The sequence below is a fragment of the Podarcis pityusensis genome, assembly GCF_964106645.2.
Source record: "Podarcis pityusensis genome assembly, chromosome: 4".
Taxonomy (NCBI): domain Eukaryota; kingdom Metazoa; phylum Chordata; class Lepidosauria; order Squamata; family Lacertidae; genus Podarcis; species Podarcis pityusensis.
This window is the reverse complement of record NC_138027.1, coordinates 4,460,612-4,478,562: the sequence shown is the minus strand read 5'-3', so window position 1 is coordinate 4,478,562 and position 17,951 is coordinate 4,460,612. Positions and strand designations below refer to the sequence as shown.

Here is a 17,951-nt window from a genome sequence, read left to right as displayed (position 1 = left end):
CAGAAGCCAGGTGTAGGCATTAGCATGGCAGAATTTACAGAGGGTGGGGAGAGTCAAAGGGAACGATTGGTCGGAGTGAGCAGGAGCTTTAACGGCTGGAAATACTGCATTGATACAGAATACTGCTGTCCAGAGCTGACTCAAGACTTACAGCCCTTATGTGGCGGCTTCTGAAAAACACTTCCCTGTGGAGGTATTCTGTCTGGCAGACAAAGCCTCTTCTTGCTTCTGGCCCATTGGCATGCAGCATCTGCACGCCAGTGATGCACATCTCCAGCCTCAATCAAGTTGTGTATCTGCATGCAAATGAGTCAGAAGAAGATTTTATGCCTTGTAAACTTTCCATGTTGGATACAGAGTAAACATCATTACGCAGCCTTTGTATGGGGCCCCTAAACTGCAGAGAATCCTGGAAAGTGGGTTTCTCCTTGTCCTTACAAGACATTTTGATTGTGTGTTGTGTTTGCCTTTAGATTGGCTGGCTGTTACTGTCAATGAAAGACCCTTTATGCCTTGGGAACATACTATCTCCCATTTGGTATTCCTGATTCTATAAGCCACTCATAGCCCCTCTTGCTTGCTTTTTTCTTCCTCCGCTAAAAAAAACCACCTGAAACATTTTCTTCAAAAGCTGGTTGATCAGTCCACTTAATAAACCGAATTGTTCATTCCTTGAACTTCTTCAGCTGACCCAAACAGGGTGGATGGGGAGTGAATGGACCCTGGGCTTAAGGTTTTGCTTATTTTGCTTCTTTCTTTGCTGCTGCCAAGCTGGCTCTGACATCCTGCTCATCCCTCCCTCTTCCTCTAGTGCCACAATCATCCAGTATCTCCAGCACCAGCTCGGAGGAGACCACCCCACCAAGGCGAGAGGTACACTTCTTGAAGCTGCAGAAGGTCGCCTCTTCATCCGGCTTGAATAAGTAAGTTATTGACGAGTTGCTTCCCAGGATTCGTGGTTGTGATTCCAGCAGTCTGATGTCACACAGGCAGATGGAAACCCTCCTTTCAGGGCACTTGCAGGATTTGATATGGCCCCTGCCTGGGGAAACCAAATTCTGTTCCAAGGAGACACCAGATCTCTGCTTTTGATTTAACTAAGTAACTTGAGGCTTTTTCCTCAGCTTGTGAAGGTGGAATCTGTTTTTGGGTTTTTTTGTAGAATTCCGAGTTGCCTTTGGAAGCGTGGAATTCGTGGTTTGCACAGAAACTGGCAGGGATAGAATAAAGAGGTGGTGAAGAGATGATAAGGAGTTGTATAGGCAGTGAAGCCCCATACCTTAATTATTAACAGTTATTATTATTATTGCATTATCGCCTGCCCTTCACCAGCAGATTCTAGGTGGGTTATAACAATATAAGACACAGAATTGAAGGATATTCAGTCGCAGGAATATGCCGGGTTGTGAAAACATGTTGTACCTCTGGTGTCAAAGGCTGGAGTAAAGAGGCTTCCTGGGGTAGCCAGGTGAGGCCTGGGAACAGAGTTCTTCCTCCACCACAGCACCCCCATGCGGCCAAACTGTGTGTCTGCTCAAAACAGAATTGGTGAATCCCATTGTGGGGGCAGGTGGGCTAAGAGACCTTAAATGTCAGTTTGGAAAGCGTATGTGTGCCTGCTCAATTTATGTTTCTAGTGATATGCCCAAGGAAGGAGGTTACATTTAAGCCAACTTTATGGAAACTTCTAAAAATAGAAGGTAATAACATAAAAATGTATGTGAATGACAATATATCAAATATCATCTAGATTACAGAGTCAGCTGAGTAGCTGTAAGACTTCACAAGACCTTGGGTCTCTATGGTTCCTTAGATCACTTAATAACATGTTCATTAGATCTAGGTTCCCCCACTCCCACACAGTGTTTTTCTGGTGAACAGTTTGAAGGGAAACTCAGGAAAATACAGTGCATTCCCCTGAGACAGTTCTCTTTTAAGCAGCTCTCACTCCAGCCCTTTAAATAGTTCCAAGTAAAAATTTTTAAAGCAATGTTGTTAGGTTCTGTTTGAGTGTCTGCTTCAGGAGAAGGGACCATAGCTCCATGGTAGAGGGCCTGCTTTGCATTGAGGAAGCGCCAGGATTAATCCCCACGGGCACCTCCAGATGAGACCCCTGCCTGAAATCCTGGAGAGCCACTGCCAGTCAGTGTAGGCTGTACTGATCTGGATGGACCAGGGTTTGACTCAGGAACACAGGAAGTTGCCTCACACTGTCTGCCAAGTGGGGCCAGAAGAATTCTGGAAGCCTGATTGGGAGCGAGTTTTGCCGTCAGCCGTAATGGAAGGTGGTGCCTGTCGTAGAGCCTGAGCTGCATCCACTTCTTGGCACTCTCTTTGTGATCTCACAGAGGGGCTTGTTCAGCTGGGCTCTCATTGCTGTCTGCAGTTGGAACTGCACTGACGTTGGCCGTGATCTCATTGGCTGAGTGGCATGGGATAAGTCAGGATTTGAACTCTGCTTCAACCTCTTTGCAGCTTTCATGGTGGTATCCCTGGCTCTCCATTTCTAGTATTTGCTGAACTTGAGCAGAGAGGAGCTAGGAACAGATGCCTGCATTGTCTTACTCTAGACCCTCTTCCCTGTTACAATTGCAGGGATGGCTTTCTAAGACCATATTACTTGAGCCCTGTAGCCTGAGTGAGGTTAGCACAGCATGCTAGGGGACATTGCAAAACACATCTCTTCGTGTGTCAGCTAGATAAATAGGATGGCTGGGCCATGTTTCTTGGCACAATGTGGAATTTTTAATAGCGCTTGTAGAATCTGAATGGTTAACCATTTATACTTGTTTCCTTTTGCTCAGCAAGAGTTTTGTGCAAGCGTCTTTCACATGTAAAAAATAAAAATTCAAATGCAGATGGCTGGTACTTCTTTGCAGGTTGCTCCCCGGCTCCTCTGCCTCTCCTATGGGTGACATCATGCATTCACCCCAGTTTCAGATAAGGAAGCTGAAGAAGCTGCTGGAAGACGAGAGAGAAAATCGAGATGAGCTGGAACACGAGCTGGCAGAGAGCCGAAAGCTCGTTGATGAGAAAGGTGAGGGGGTCAGCCACTGGAGTGGAGTGGTTGCTGCCAGGGTGCTGAGACAAGCAGAGCCCTTTTCTCAAGCACTTTTTGTGGGAAGAAGCAATGAAAGTGCTCCTGAACCTCTCAGGTTGCAGGAAAAGAGGGTGGTAGCAGTGAACCATCAGGGAATGGGTGTGACAGCAAAAGCAATGCTAGCGGTTCCTTGGAGACTGTAGGTGTGGGTTTTTTCCTGCTGTTTTAACTGATGTTGTATGGCTGCTGCCCTGGGCTCCTAGAGGGAGCTTGGGACAAAAAAACATTATTAATAATTGTTGCACGCCACCCCAATCTCAGCGGGCAAGATTCCAGTGGTTCCAGGTCCGCTTACCCAGGGTTCGTGTTTCCTTTCGGAAATGAGGCACGGCTCAGACTGTGGTGTCTTTAGGATATATGGTTTGTTTACACATATATACAACCTGAACCTGCGATGGAGGGACTCAGAGCATTAGCTCCTCAAAGGGCCTTGTTTGCATAGCTGCAGCCTTGAATTCAAACAAATTCACCACTGTGCACTGACCCTATCTCCAGCTTGCTGCCTTTCCCAGCCTGCAACCATTTTTCATCGCTAGGTCACATTGCAGCCAACCCTAAAGACTCCACTTTAAACTCTCCCTCTGTCTTCTAACCAACTCTCTCATTTGCTATTGGCCCAGAGCCCCCTCCTTCTTTGGTTTTCCTAATGGCTCATTACCTTCCCAGTGTTCTCTAAATGGCTCATCTCCCAAGCGTTTACCTCAGGCATAGGCAAACTCTGGCCCTCCAGATGTTTGGGACTACAATTCCCATCATCCCTAGCTAACAGGACCAGTGGTCAGGGATGATGGGAATTGTAGTCCCAAACATCTAGAGGGCTGGAGTTTACCTATGCCTGGCCTACCTCATCAGGAAACTGGCCTGGCTTCTATTTTAACATTTGCCTTGATTAAATCCCAACCCCTACTGAACCCAGGAGTTTTAGAGGCGTCTGGTACCCACAAGTGCATAACATAATAATCTAACTAGAAGGAATATGATCTAGATAAGAACTAGATGATGTGCTAGGATCCTAATGGAACTTTCCATGGACTAGAACGTAAAATCCTGCTCCTAATTGTGGTCAGCCGTAGATCCATCTGGCAAACCACTTTACTGGCCCCACCAGCTCTCCTTTCTGTTAAAGAGGGCACATGCCAGACGCAAACACCCTCACTCTCCTCCCTCCAAATTCTGCAGTCAGATTAAATTTCTGCAAAGTGAGCAAGTTGCCTAATCCTGTGTTCAGATGCCATTGTTATTTGTCTTTGTTCCCTGTGCTGCCCTGTCTATTGTGCAGCCTCTGCTAGGAGGCAGAGCAACACACAGCCCATCCAGAGTCGCTTTGTCTGGATGGAGAGGAGCCTAGTTGCTGTACAGGGGGAAGCCACCATGTGCCTTTTAGTTTCTGAATAATCAGTGCCCTCTCTTCTCCCCTCCTGCTTCAGAAACGCGGATCCTGATGATGAAGCAGCGGATCGACCGCCTGACCCTCCTACATGAGAAGCAAGCAGCGGATCAGCTGGAATCCAAGGAAATGGAGGAACTCAGAGAAAAAAACGAGAGGTACTTCCTCCCTCGGGCTGGAATGTCCCACTAGGGCAGCCCCTCTGGTTTCCTTCATTTTGTGTCTTGCTCACTGCTTTGAAGACTTAAGTCGAAAAGTGGGATAGAAACCTACTAAATAATACTGATTTGCTCTGTTGGACTTTCCTGGTTCAGATTTGGGGTGCTGGGTTGTTTTGAAGAAGACTTTGCCGGGTAAGAAAATAGTGCTGGCCTCTGGCTTCACCTGCTGGTCAAAGGTGGTGAGGACACCTTGGGAACTAGGCAGTTCCCACCGTGCACCTCAGTTGTTCCTACCTTTAATCGAAGCAGCCAGGGTCTCTCCTTAGCTCCTGCCCTTTTCATTATCCTTATTTGTCTTATTATCTTACTTGTTTTTACTGCCCTTCACTATCTTTTGTGTGCTGTTTCGGCCTTTAGTGCCTTCCTTGCCATGACTTTGCCTTAAAAGGCTCCAACCAATTTGCTCTCCACCCTCCTAGCATTTTTGCTTATCTTGTCTACCCTCCACCTTGTCCTTTCTATCAGCTATGAAGCTCACCCACTAACCCAGGGCCAGTCGCTGTCTCTGAGAGCAGTACATGTGAAAAGGATCTAGGAGTCTTGGTTGACCACAAACTTGACATGAGCCAACAGTGTGATGCGGCAGCTAAAAAAGCCAATGCAATTCTGGGCTGCATCAATAGGAGTATAGCATCTAGATCAAGGGAAGTAATAGTGCCACTGTATTCTGCTCTGGTCAGACCTCACCTGGAGTACTGTGTCCAGTTCTGGGCACCACAGTTCAAGAAGGACACTGACAAACTGGAACGTGTCCAGAGGAAGGCAACCAAAATGGTCAAAGGCCTGGAAACGATGCCTTATGAGGAACGGCTAAGGGAGCTGGGCATGTTTAGCCTGGAGAAGAGGAGGTTAAGGGGTGATATGATAGCCATGTTCAAAGATATAAAAGGATGTCACATAGAGGAGGGAGAAAGGTTGTTTTCTGCTGCTCCAGAGAAGCGGACACGGAGCAATGGATCCAAACTACAAGAAAGAAGATTCCACCTAAACATTAGGAAGAACTTCCTGACAGTAAGAGCTGTTTGACAGTGGAATTTGCTGCCAAGGAGTGTGGTGGAGTCTCCTTCTTTGGAGGTCTTTAAGCAGAGGCTTGACAACCATATGTCAGGAGTGCTCCGATGGTGTTTCCTGCTTGGCAGGGGGTTGGACTCGATGGCCCTTGTGGTCTCTTCCAACTCTATGATTCTATGACTTAACCTGCTTCGTAGCGTTATTGTCAAGAAAATGCAAAGGATCCATGTGCATTTGCTCTAGCCCAGCTCCTTGAAAGAAAGGAGAGGGAGGAAATGCTGTCAGTGCTCTAGGGACTGTGCCACTGCTGTGGTGTTATAGTATCTGGCACATGGGTGCCATTTAAGAAACAGCTGAGAGTCATTTGCAAATCTGTTCCCTAGGCACACTGGCTTATGATTGCCTTCAGCTGCTTGGAGTTGATTCTTCTTTAAAACAGCTGAGAATTATTCTCTTCCTCCTTCAGACTTGTTTGTAGCTGACATTCAGTGGGGAGAGAGGAGGAAGGCATGTCTTCTTTCCCCTCATTTACTCTCCCCTCTCTCAAGCTCCTGATCATTCACTTGGAAAGGGGAAGATGTGGAATCTTGGTCCCTGTTATATCCTAGGAATCCATGGTAAGCAGGAGCTGATGTGCTCAGTCTAGGGCAGGCTTTCCCAAACTTGGGTCTCTGGCTGTTTTTGGACTACAATCCTCATCATCCCTGACCACTGGTTCTGTTAGCTAGGGTTGATGGGAGTTGTAGTCCAACAAAAGCTGGAGACCCAAGTTTGGGAAACCCTGGACTAGGATTTGTTGGCCCTCTGCTGTTGCTTTAACTAAACCCCCTTTTCAGAAGTTGGCTTGGGCCCTGACTGAGGGATTCTGGTTTGTCAGCCCCAAAGAGCCTTGCGCGTGGCATCTTTCAAAGTCTACTGTATTGGACTTTGGATTTCATAGTACTTAAAGGGAGCTGAGCTGTTCTAAGCATGGAGCTCCCTCAAGAAGTTATAGCGGCAGCAACCCTTAAAAGCTGTGGAGCAAGGCAGGCAACCAGGCTTTCTTTCAACCCAAAGAGCTCTCGGCCTTGTAGTGGAGGCTCAAGCCCCGCCTGTGTGCTACCTGCTTCCTACGATCATAGAATCTGCCTTGCAGGAATCTCAGCTGAAGCATCCATGACAGATGACCATCCAGCCTCTGCTTAAAAACCTCCAAGGAAGGAGGTGATCCGCCCCCTGTGTTGGGAGAGGTTCCCTGAGCTGCTGCCCTGCTCTTGGCTCCAGAGCCCAGGCCAAGGGAGGGAGCCACTCTTGCCCTCAAGTAGCGCTCTTGCTTCTTGTCATGCCTGCCTCTCTCTCTTTCTCCCTCAGCCTCCTCATGCGCCTACATGAGACACTGAAGCAGTGCCAAGACCTGAAAACTGAAAAAGGCCAGATGGACCGGAAAATCAACCAGCTCTCAGAAGAGAATGGGGATCTTGCTTTCAGGGTACGTGAGCTCCTGTTTTCTGTTGCTGCAGCAGCCTTGTAGTCTCCAAATGTGGGGTTGGGGGTGGGGAGAAGCACACTTATACTGGACCTGTAGGCTTCCGTTTGGGAAAGGAACTAAGCGAGGTTGAGGTATTGCCTCTGCCTGAAACTCGGGTGACCCTTGATTCCTTTTCTGCGCCTTGAGATCCCGGAAAGGGTTCATTGAGTTTTGGTCTTGGAGCAGAAAGGCATTGAGGTGGCACCCTGGAGAAATGTGCCCCGTTCTCAGTTCATGTGTCGTAAGACCACAGGGAATCTTGAACTCAAGTGGTTATTTCATTTATTTATTAAAAATATTTCTATCCTGCCCTTCATCTATACAAATAGCAAGAAACAGTACATGAAACAAACCATATAATAATTACAAAACACAACATCAGAATAAAAAGAGGCAAGTAAAAACTACAGCAGCAGAGCGGGTTACACAAGTCCCCATGTGAAGGCCTTAGAGGAACTTGTGGTTCCCTTACACAGAGTCAGGCCACTGGTCCATCTTGTCTGCTCTGACTGGCCGTGGTTCCCTGGGACCCTCAGGCAGACAGAGAGGTCTCTTCCCCATTACCTGAGACCCTCTTAACTATAGATTAGACCTGCAACATGCTGGATGTAAAGGATGGACTCCACCCTGAGCTATGAGGTCCCTTTCGTAAAACCTCGGTCCCCCAATTCAATGCCCCTTAGCAATGCTTATGCTTGTCTTTGAATTGAACACAGGGACCTCAGAGGAATCCCAACAAGGCCGACTGAGCTATAACCACCTATATTCCACCAGGAGTGTTAATACTGTTAGCAGACCTCACAGCTGGGGTAAATTAGATTGGAATAATAACTTAGTTTCTGGAGTTCAGAGGCTTTATTGATGCAGGAACTATTAATAGGATTAGTGGATCTGCGAGAGATGAAATTTTGCATCCTGTCTCAACAAGCTGGGAGAAAACAGCAACAAAATTGGTCAGCCTTTAAGGGGTGGAGTTAGCCTATAGAGACTTACAAGCAAGTGCAGACTAGGTTGCTAGACAGTGTCCTCCTGTGGTTTAAAGTAACACATGAATTGTCTTAGAAGTTCATTGAGAAGGAAATGTTATTTGCTTGTCTCCAACAAATGCCAGCCACGTTTTGCTGCTGCCTTCTTCATGTTTCATTACACACTTGCAGTAGAGGGTTTGTTCTGCACAGTCTGCCACAATTTCAGGGCAGGGGAGTTTGTACCAATGCTAAAGACAAAGGCAGCAAGTGTCAAATAAATCCTTTCCCTGTTTTTGCAACACAGCTGCGGGAATTTGCTCACGTTCACACGGAGCTTCAGGAAGCCATGAATGAGCTCTCGGAAGAGCACAACACAGCTCTAAGGGAATGGGAGGAGCAGAGGAGCCGCCTGGAGAGGGAGCTGAGCAGTGCCCTCAGTGAGAAGGTCAGTGGGCAGGAAGAGACACCCCCCTTCTACCCCCAGGGGGTAAGGCCAGGAGGTCTGTTCTCCTCGTCCATATGGTCATCACCGTCATTGATTTTCTGCAGTAAATGATGCTTCAGCCTGCTAACAAATACATAATTTCACTAAGCTACAAAATACAGGATTTTTTAAAATAAGTTAATGAAAATGTCTCATTAACAAATAATCAGATTAAACAACCCCCCTCTAATTCATAAGAAGGCTGAACGACAAAAAGACAAAAAAAAATTAAACAGCAAAAACAATGTACCACCAAAATTAAAGCCCCTAAACAGCCCCCTGATTACCTCTAGACATCCTGAGCAGCATGTTTCTCTGGACTGGCAGGTAAGGTGGCCTCTGGCAACTTCAGCAGCGGCTTTTATAGTTGGGATCTTGGCTTGGCTTTCCCAGGCAGAGTGGAAATAGGCCAGCAAAGTAAGGAGCAGGTTAGATTGGCTCTGGTACCTTCAGCAGTAGCTTTTATAGCCCATAATAGGAATGGCCTGAAGAAGTAGGTGGGCCATTTGTACATCCTACAGTGTGCCGAAAAGGGATTTGTAACAACACGGATTAAGTTCCAAGGGCCTCTGCTTCTGGTCAGGGATATTTGCCTTTCAACAGATACTTCTGTCATGCTTCCTGGGTATGTTCTGAGTATGCTCAAAACATAGTTGCTGCTTGTGGCTGCCACTTCCGTTGTGCTCTCCCCCAAGAAGAGCTATTTAAGGGGGTTGTGGGTATGTGCCGTAATGGTGGTGGCTGTTCAGTTGTTATGCTTCACACATTTCACTCTAACAAGCAGGGAGCCCTCCCCCTTGACGGAGAGGAGGTCATCCCTGGGCTCAGTCTTCGGCAACAGGGGTTTGTGTAGGGTGGGGGAGTGAGTTGCAGATAAGTAATGTGGCTTTTTCTTTGTTGGACACCACACAGTCACATGGGTAGATCCCTGGAAAAGTTCACTAGCCGGAAAGGAGGAGGCTCTGTGTGCTCATTGCCCATGGTCCTTTGCCTCCCTGGACCAGAAGAGGTGTGAGCAGGTGCATCTGCCTCCAGCAGTCAGAGGTGATGCGGTCTTCTGTGGCGGTGGCTGTTGCTGGTTGGGGGCGGGGATGGCCCAACTGGGTTGATGGTTCTTTACAACTCTGGTTCCACAATTCCATTCCCCACCTGTGTCTTGTTCTCCAGAGGTGCTTGGAAGAGAAGCTGGAGATTCTGCAGGGAAAGTACTCCTTGCTGGAGGACCAGATGGCGAAGCTGAGGGAGACCACTTCCTTGCCAGAGAAAGGAGAGGTCATGGGTGACATTCTGAAGGTAGGAGCAGGGCCCTGGCGAGACGGATCCCAGTAGAGAAATGTCACTTGTCACACGGGGGGCTGGGGCGGTCAGGTGGCTCGCTTCGTGAAACCCTTGATAACGCCGTGTCACCAACTAGTTGAACTGCATTGTTGTATAAAAAGGAGTGTATATTTCAGGTGCCACATAACATCCCTTCCGCATTTGTAAGAACTCTCTTACCTTTTTGTGTGGCAGCACCTGCACTTTGGAACCCCCCCTTCCTGTTCGGCACCTTCACTGTACCCTTTTCAGTGCCTGCTAAAAACAGTTTTGTTTAGACAAGCCTACCCAGATGTTTAGAAAGTTGAAGCAAATATTAATCTGTTTTTAGTCTATTTAGTCTGTCCCCAAAATCATTGTTGCTAATTTTTCTTGGTGATAATTTTGTTTTTTGTTTTTTTGTAAGCCACTCTGAGGCTGTGTGTTTTTCCACAGTCAAGCAGTGTATAAATCTTATGAAATTATAAAAAGGGATGTTCTTGATTAAAATATACATTCATGCTCGTCCCATGTCCTCAGAACAGATATTTTTGTTGAATAGGAGGTGGGGGTAACTAATGTTGCCCAATGGACTGGATGAAAAGGTGGCCAAACTCAGCTGACGGGCATTTGGTGCCAAATTCAAACTGCCAAATGCCAGCTGTGCTGGACACTTGGGGTGGCACTTTGAGTGCCTGGCTTCCCATGGTTCCTTGCCAGCTGCGGCTTTACCTGTCCCAGGCCTGGTGGCATATGACATTGGGTGAGTGGCAAAGGGGTGTGGCTGGCTGGAAAGGGCCTCACGGACCAGGGATTCCCCACCTCTGAATTAGACTTTAGAGCTTGTTTCTTACGATAAGTGTGCCCACGGGAACGATTTGCCAAGGGATTCTGCATCAGCTCTGCTCGGAGGCACAGGCCAGTGACTCATCTATGTTAGGCTCGTGGTTTCAGTCATGAAACTGCGTAACGGAAAACCACATCTGGGCAGTTCAGGCCACTCTTTGCAGAGTTAATGCAGACACTAGTGGCTTTTTATTGTTAATTCAAAAAAACATTAATAGCTTCTTTGACTCTTTACGTGTTAACATTGGATATATTTATAGAGACACTTCCTTAAAAAAAGAGGGTGACTTGAGGGAATGTCTGCCTTCGTTATTGCTAACAGTCCTAACTAACCACAACACTGTTAACTTGGACCATTGTAAAAATATTTGATTCCGTTTCTGTTGTTAATGGTCTATAACTAACCTGAAAAGTCCCTTCAGTTGTAGGAGTTGTGTCTCTCTGTGTATTCCCAGATATTGTTAGGTGGTGTTTTGGTCCACTGATTGTTAGCCTGGTCCACTGTATTGCGGGGCCTGCCTTAGTTCTGGACTTGCCTACTCTTTCCACTCCCTACAGCTTCCGCCTGCCTTACTGGCCAGTACATGTATCTTGTGGTCCACCCTGAGATCTTTGGATGAAGGGCAGTATATAAAATAAAGTAAGTCTGCCCCTGGCATTTCAAATGCTTTAGTCAGGCTCTGCTGTCTTTAAAAACAAACAACAGCAGCAAAACAAAAGCCAAACAAATTTAAAACAGCCTCCACATTCATTAAAGGTACAAAGTGGGGGAAGTGACCTGTGGCATACACAGTTGGGCAGTTTGGAACCTCTGCCTTGGCTGGTTTCCGCTTCAGACAGGCAGAGCTGACGTCTCTCGAGTGTGGTGCTGAATGCTGATGAGTACAAATCATGGCCTTCTGTCTAGGCACAGCCTCATTCTCACCGAGGAGTGGTATGGTCAACTCAACTTGATGCGGAGGTTACGTTCTGGGGATTGCATGCAAACCCAACATCGCAAACAGTCAAAACAACCCTTTAAAAGCCATAAAATATAATAATAATTAATAATAGTAATAATAGTAATAATAGTAATAGTAATAATAATTTATTATTTGTACCCCGCCCATCTGGCTGGGTTTCCCCAGCCACTCTGGGCGGCTTCCATAGAAACCAAAAATACACTAAAATATCACACATTAAAAACTTCCCTGAACAGGGCTGCCTTCAGATGTCTTCTGAATGTCAGGTAGTTGTTTATCGCTTTGACATCTGATGGGAGGGCGTTCCACAGGGCGGGCGCCACTACCGAGAAGGCCCTCTGCCTGGTTCCCTGTAGCTTTGCTTCTCGCAATGAGGCCCTCGGCGCTGGACCTCAGCGTCTGGGCAGAATGATGGGGGTGGAGACGCTCCTTCAGGTATACTGGGCCGAGGCCGTTTAGGGCTTTAAAGGTCAACACCAGCACTTTGAATTGTGCTCGGAAACGCACACAGGGCTACACTTACTGCACACTCCCAAGGTCGCCCTGCACATCTGAATGCTCTCCCAGGGTGAGTGCAATGGCAGGTAGGATTGCTGGCTGTCTTCCCCCCTTTTGACTCCCCCACCTTTTCCACATGTTAGAGGGGGATTTTCCACTGGTGGCAGATGACAGAGACTGTGACACACTGAGACCGGTGTAAAACCAAACTAAATAAAGACTTTATTTCAAAACAACAAACAGCAAAGCTAGTGGGTGTTTTTCCTGCAGGCAGAGTACAAACTGCAGCTTTTCTCCTTTTGTAGCCATGGCCAGCTGTACCCATTTAGCCCAGAGCTCACAAAAACTGTTCTTAAAGGTACAAACATGTTTCTGTGCAGAATGTCTCCCAACACCACACACGCTCCTTTAAAAATAAATAAATTGGTCAAGCATGTAAAGCTGAGATAATGTAAGTTAAGTGCATAAGCTGTGAGTCTGTATTTGGGCAGTATTGGAGGGGAAGGAGCAAGGCTCGTTCTGTGTGTTCTCTGGGTGCATAACCTTGTTTGCTGTTCCTTGTCCCACCAGCTTGAAGAACTGAACCAGCAGGTGGCCCACCTGAGTGGCCAGCAGACCGAGCTGCAGGCAACGGCCCTCCGCCTCGAAGAGGAGAAGCACCTGCTTGAGGCCAGCCTCCAGTCCGAGAGGAGCAGCTTTGAAGCAGAGAAGCGCCAGCTCACAGGCCTGCTCACGGAGCTGCAGAACTCCCTCTCGGAGAGCTCTCGAGGCAAGGAGAAGCTGGAGCAGGATTTGCGTGCCCAGGAGGAGAGCCTGGTCGCTCAGGTCAACGCCCTGACGGCTGAGATCGCCAAGCTGATGGGCTTCCTCCACCAGAAGGACCAGGACCTGCTGGTTTTGCAGCAGCAGAAGGGCCAGCTGGCCGAGGACTTGCAGAAGAGCGAGCAGGCCTCCCGGGCAGCCCTTCAGGAGCTGAGCCTCCAGGTAGACCAGCTGACCAGCACGCTGCAGCAGAGCAGCCAGAAGCTGACGCAGGTGGAGGCTGCAGGCCAGGAAGCATACAACAAGGCTGCCCAGGAGAAAGAGCTGGCCCTGAGGCAACTCCAGGAGAAGGAGGCAGAACTGTCTGCCCTGACCGAGCGGCTGCGTGCTCAGAGTGCCACTGCCACGGAAGCCCAGAGGGAGAAGGCCGATCTGAGCCACAAGGTCCAGGAGCTGGAGGCCAGGATCTTGGCCCTCACCGCCCAGTGCCAGCAGAACGAGGCCCAAGCAGGAGCCGTGTCGGTGCTGAAAGGCCAGCTTCGTGAGGCACAGCAGAAGCTGGCTGACAAGGAGAAGCTGGCCAAGGAGAACACCCGTCTCCAGGAGCGGCTCCTGATCCTGGAGGAGTCCGTCTGCAACACAGAAGGCATCTTGGAGGATGAGAAGAGGCGGGCGGCCGAGTCCCTGGAGGGCAACCTTCGGCGGATTGCAGAGCTGGAGGAGCAGATTCAGGAACTGAGCAAGCACCGGGACCAGGTCCTGCGGGAGATGGGTGAGGAGAAGGCCCAGAGGCAAGCCTTGGAGCGACAAGTGCAGCAGCTGGGGGAAGCGTCCAGGACCAAGGTGGAGGAGCTGCAGCACCAGATGGCAGAGCTCTCCTCTGTGGCTGCCAAAGGAGACCCAGGGGAGCTGGGGAGGCTTAAGGAGAAGGTCCGAGCGCTGAGCGGGGAGAAGGAGCAGGACCAGCTGAGGCTGCGGGCCGAGCAGCAGAAGGTGGCAGAACTGGAGGCTCAGGTGAAGCACCTGAACAGCAAGCACCAAGGAGCACTGGCTGAGCTCCAGGCGGACTTGGCTCGTGCCACGTCACAGATCAAGGAGAAGGAGGGCACAGAGGACCAGCTCCGGGCAGAGATTGCCTCTCTGCAGGAGAAGGTGGCTGTGGCTCAGAAGGAGGCTGCCCAGAGCCTGGCCAAAGGGAAGAAGGAGGGGCACGAAGCAGCCCAGGCGCTGGAAGTTGTCACCAGGGAGCTGGCTGAGGAGAAGCGCAAGGTAGCCGAGCTGGAGGCTCAAGTGAGGCTGGCAGGGGATCAGAGCCATAAGGACCTGAGTGCAGCTGAGTCCAGCCTCTCTAGCACCAGGGCAGCCCTGAAGGAGAAGGAGCGCGAGACGGAGAAGCTGTCTGGCCAGCTGAAGTCCTTGAAGGCCAAGCTGGAAGAGGCCTCCCAGCAGCAGAAGCAGGAGCTGGCTCTGCACAAGGAGGAAACCAAGCGGCTGGCGGGCCAGGAGGAACGGGCCAAGGCGGAACTGGCCGCTGAGAAAGTCAGCAAGGCAGCCCTGGAGGTGCAGCTGCAGAATGTCACCAACGAGCACCGAGTGGAAGTCTCTGGGCTCCAGGAGGAGGTAGCCAGGGCCCAGGAGCTGGTTGGGGAGAAAGAGCGGGAGCTGGAGGAGTTGCGCCTCAAGAACATCTCCCGTAGTGAGGAGCTAAGGGACCTGCAGAAGACGGTCAGCAAGCTGAAGGGGGAACTGGCCTCCGCCGAGGCCCTGAAGGAGAGGGCTGCCAAGATGGAGAGCGAGCTGCAAGGGTTCCTGGAGGCAGCCCGGACCCAAAAGGCCGAGATGGACAGCATCAAGTCGATGATGCACTCCAAGGACGCCTCCCTCAAGAGCCTGGAGGAGCAGAAGCGGCAGCAGGAGCAGGAGTCCACCTCCAGCCGAGAGCTCTACCAGGGGCAGCTGAAGGAGTGCGAGGCTCTCCGCGCGCAGGTGGAGAGGCTGGAGAAGCAGTGCAAGGAGCAGCAGATCACCGTTGCCCGGCTGGAGAAGGTGGCAGCCGCCTCTGAGCGGGAGCAGCAGGTCGAGGCGGAGGCTTTGAAGCGGGAGGTGGCACAGCACAAGGAGAGGGCCGCGGAGCAGGAGCAGCTTCTGGAGGCGTCCAAGTCCAGTCTAGAGAAGCTGAAGAGGGAGCTCCACGACAAAGGAAAGGAGCTGGCCCAGAGCAGAGAGGCAGCATCCCGAGCCGAGAAGGAGCTAGTCGTCCTACGTGCCACAGCCCAGGAGAAGAGCAAGTCTGAGGAGAGCTGGAAGGAGCAGCTGTCACGCTGTGCCCAGGAATCGGAGCGCCAGGCCAGCATCATCAGCAGCATGGAGAAGGAGACCTCCATCATGCAAAGGCAGCAGCTGGAGAAGGAGGGGGAGATCAAGGACCTGAGGCGGCTGGCCCTGGCTGAGTCCGAGAAGAGCAAGAAGCTGGAGGAGAGGCTGCGGATCCTGCAGTCGGAAATGGCCACCGCCGCTTCCCGGGCAGCTGAGAGGTGCTCCACCATGAAAGCCGAAGCGCAGAGCTCCCAGGAGCAGGCCGAGAAGCTTCGGGTGTCGGTGGAGGCCCTGAAGAAGGAGCAGAGCGCTGCCTCCAGGCGGCAGGAGGACCTCTGCAAGGAGCTTAAGTCCTGGCAGGAGAAGGCCTTCCAGAAGGAGCAGCAGCTCTCCGCCCAGCAGCAGGAGTTTGCAGGGGCCCAGGCCCTGATCGCAGAGCTGATGCCCATCAAGTGCCTCTACCAGCAGCTGCAGGCGGAGCAGGCCTCGCAGGAGAGCAAGCACCGCGAGAAGCTGGAGCAGATGCAGAGTGCCGCCGGCCTCCTGCAGGCGGAGCTGGCCAGGGCCAAGCTGGAGCAGGCCGAGCTGCAGGCGGTGAAGGAGAGGCTCCTGGAGCGGGAGCGGGCCATCCAGCAGCTGCAGGCGGAGAAGGCCAGCTACGCGGGGCAGCTGGCCGCCCTCCAGCAGGGCCAGACGCAGCTGGCCGAGGAGAACCGGGGGCTGCAGCACCTGCCGGCAGAGCTGGCCCAGGTCAAGAAGCAGCACGCGCGGGAGATGGAGTTGGTCAGGCTCGACTCGGAGAAGCGGGTGGCTGCCATGAAGCGGGTGCTTGAGGACACCCAGAAGAAGTACGAGGAGAGCAAGCAGAGGCAGCTGGTGCAGGTAAGGCCCCACATGGGATTCGGTTGCTTTTGGGGGTGGGGGTTGCCCAGGGGCTAGCCCTAGGCAGCTGCATCTCCCCAACCCACCCTGTGGTTTCTTTGCCCTCTTGAAACAGGGTGGGGGGGGCAAAGCTCATCCTCTTTGTGCGCCCCCCCCACTTCGTCCCTACTCCCTTGCTTCACCTGGGGGCAGCCCTGCCTCTGGAGATTAGGCAGATGGAGTAAACGGTCTGGGATCTGGCCTAGGTTTGCCTGCTGGACAGAAAATGATGGTGGCTCTTAATGGTTTTCCATGCTGCTTAGAAATTCTGGTTCCAGTTCGCTTAATGAAGGGGACAGCTCTGCAGGGCCACCCTTCAGCGATGGAAGCATCTCTCGCAGGATTGAACGAGGTTGCAAGACACCTGGGGGTGGGGGCGCACCTTGCTGCATTCTGTATAGTGCAGTCCAGATTGAGGGAATGTGCAGAAGCAAGATGTGGCCTGAAAGGCTCAGCAGACCTTATTTGGCTCATGGGGTGCATCTTGAGCAATGGGGACCCTCCTTCCATCTCTAGCCCTCTAGAACATGGGTAGGCAAACTAAGGCCCAGGGGCTGGATCCGGCCCAATCGTCTTCTAAATCCGGCCCGTGGACAGTCTGGGAATCAGCGTGTTTTTACATGAGTTGAATGTGTTCTTTTATTTAAAATGCATCTCTGGGTTATTTGTGGGGCATAGGAATTTGTTCATCCCCACCCCTCCAAAAAAAATACATAGTCCAGCCCCCCACAAGGTCTAGAACTTTGGGGTCTGCAGTAGTGCAATAGTAGATATTTTCCCTGAAAGTTAAAGCATGCAAGTTAACAAAGGGGGTGCTGCTGTCCAGGAGCCATGTTTGCTTGAGATGCTGGCTATATGTTATCCTTGAATGGGCTCCCTTTTGCTCCTGCATGTACTCAGTGTTCTAGCATTGCCCCTCCAGGTTCCACAAGTCGTCTCTGATTTATATACTGCCCTCTCAGCTCTGAGCCTCTGGGGAAGGGATGAGCAACACCCCCTTGGTCTGGATTGAGTTGGCCGTTGAGCTCCCACCCTTGCCACAAGTTGCCCCAGCTGCTTTTTGTGGTGTTTTCACGTCTGCCTTCATTGCTTCCCCCTCCCACCCACCCCCCAATCCTACAGGTGGAGCAGCTAGAGGTATATCAGAAAGAGCGAGCTAATGCATGCCAGGTAATGCATGCCAGGTGTCAGCTGCTTAAACGGTGACAGTGCATGACGTAGCTGCTGCTGCTGCTGCTTCCCCTCCATCATGGCTGCCATCTCCTCTTGTGAACTGTTTGCAATGGGGGCTTACGGAGGACAAGTAATAAGGCCGCCGCCACCCTCGGTTGGGGGCTGTGTGGGAAAACAGGGCTTCACAATACCTCTCTAAAACGCTGCACCTTATGCCCAGATGCCTCCTCACACAGGTCAGCAAAACTTTTGTTCTCTTACCTTGACAAAAAAAATTACTTGGCAAGAGCAGAAAGCACACAAATCCTGTCCTTTGCACCAAAGGCAAGACTGTCCATAGCTATGTGGCAAGCCAAGGCTTGTAAAGGAAGTCGCGCCAGCAGGCAGCAAAGTCAGTCTACTTGGGATTGTTGCCCTCCCAGCAGGTCTCCCAGTAATAGTAGTATGAGGGCTTGCTGCACACCCACACACCGTTTTTTGTTGCCCTCCCCTTTAAAGA

General features: G+C 50.8%; 2 protein-coding genes across 2 annotated transcripts in view; one reads left to right on the top strand and one right to left on the bottom strand.

Moving 5' to 3' along the window:
- Window positions 1-17,951, bottom strand: part of RNF121 (ring finger protein 121) — a 188,153-nt gene that overhangs the window by 113,526 nt on the left and 56,676 nt on the right. The window lies entirely within an intron of this gene.
- The window catches only part of NUMA1 (nuclear mitotic apparatus protein 1), a gene marked incomplete at its 5' end in the record, with an annotated part of 75,575 nt that overhangs the window by 45,114 nt on the left and 12,510 nt on the right, over window positions 1-17,951 (top strand). Inside the window, 8 exon segments of the mRNA XM_081001717.1 lie at window positions 812-923; window positions 2,880-3,037; window positions 4,528-4,645; window positions 7,070-7,187; window positions 8,499-8,639; window positions 9,846-9,971; window positions 12,851-16,240; window positions 17,402-17,449. Of these exon segments, the coding sequence (XP_080857843.1) occupies window positions 812-923; window positions 2,880-3,037; window positions 4,528-4,645; window positions 7,070-7,187; window positions 8,499-8,639; window positions 9,846-9,971; window positions 12,851-16,240; window positions 17,402-17,449 (4,211 nt within the window).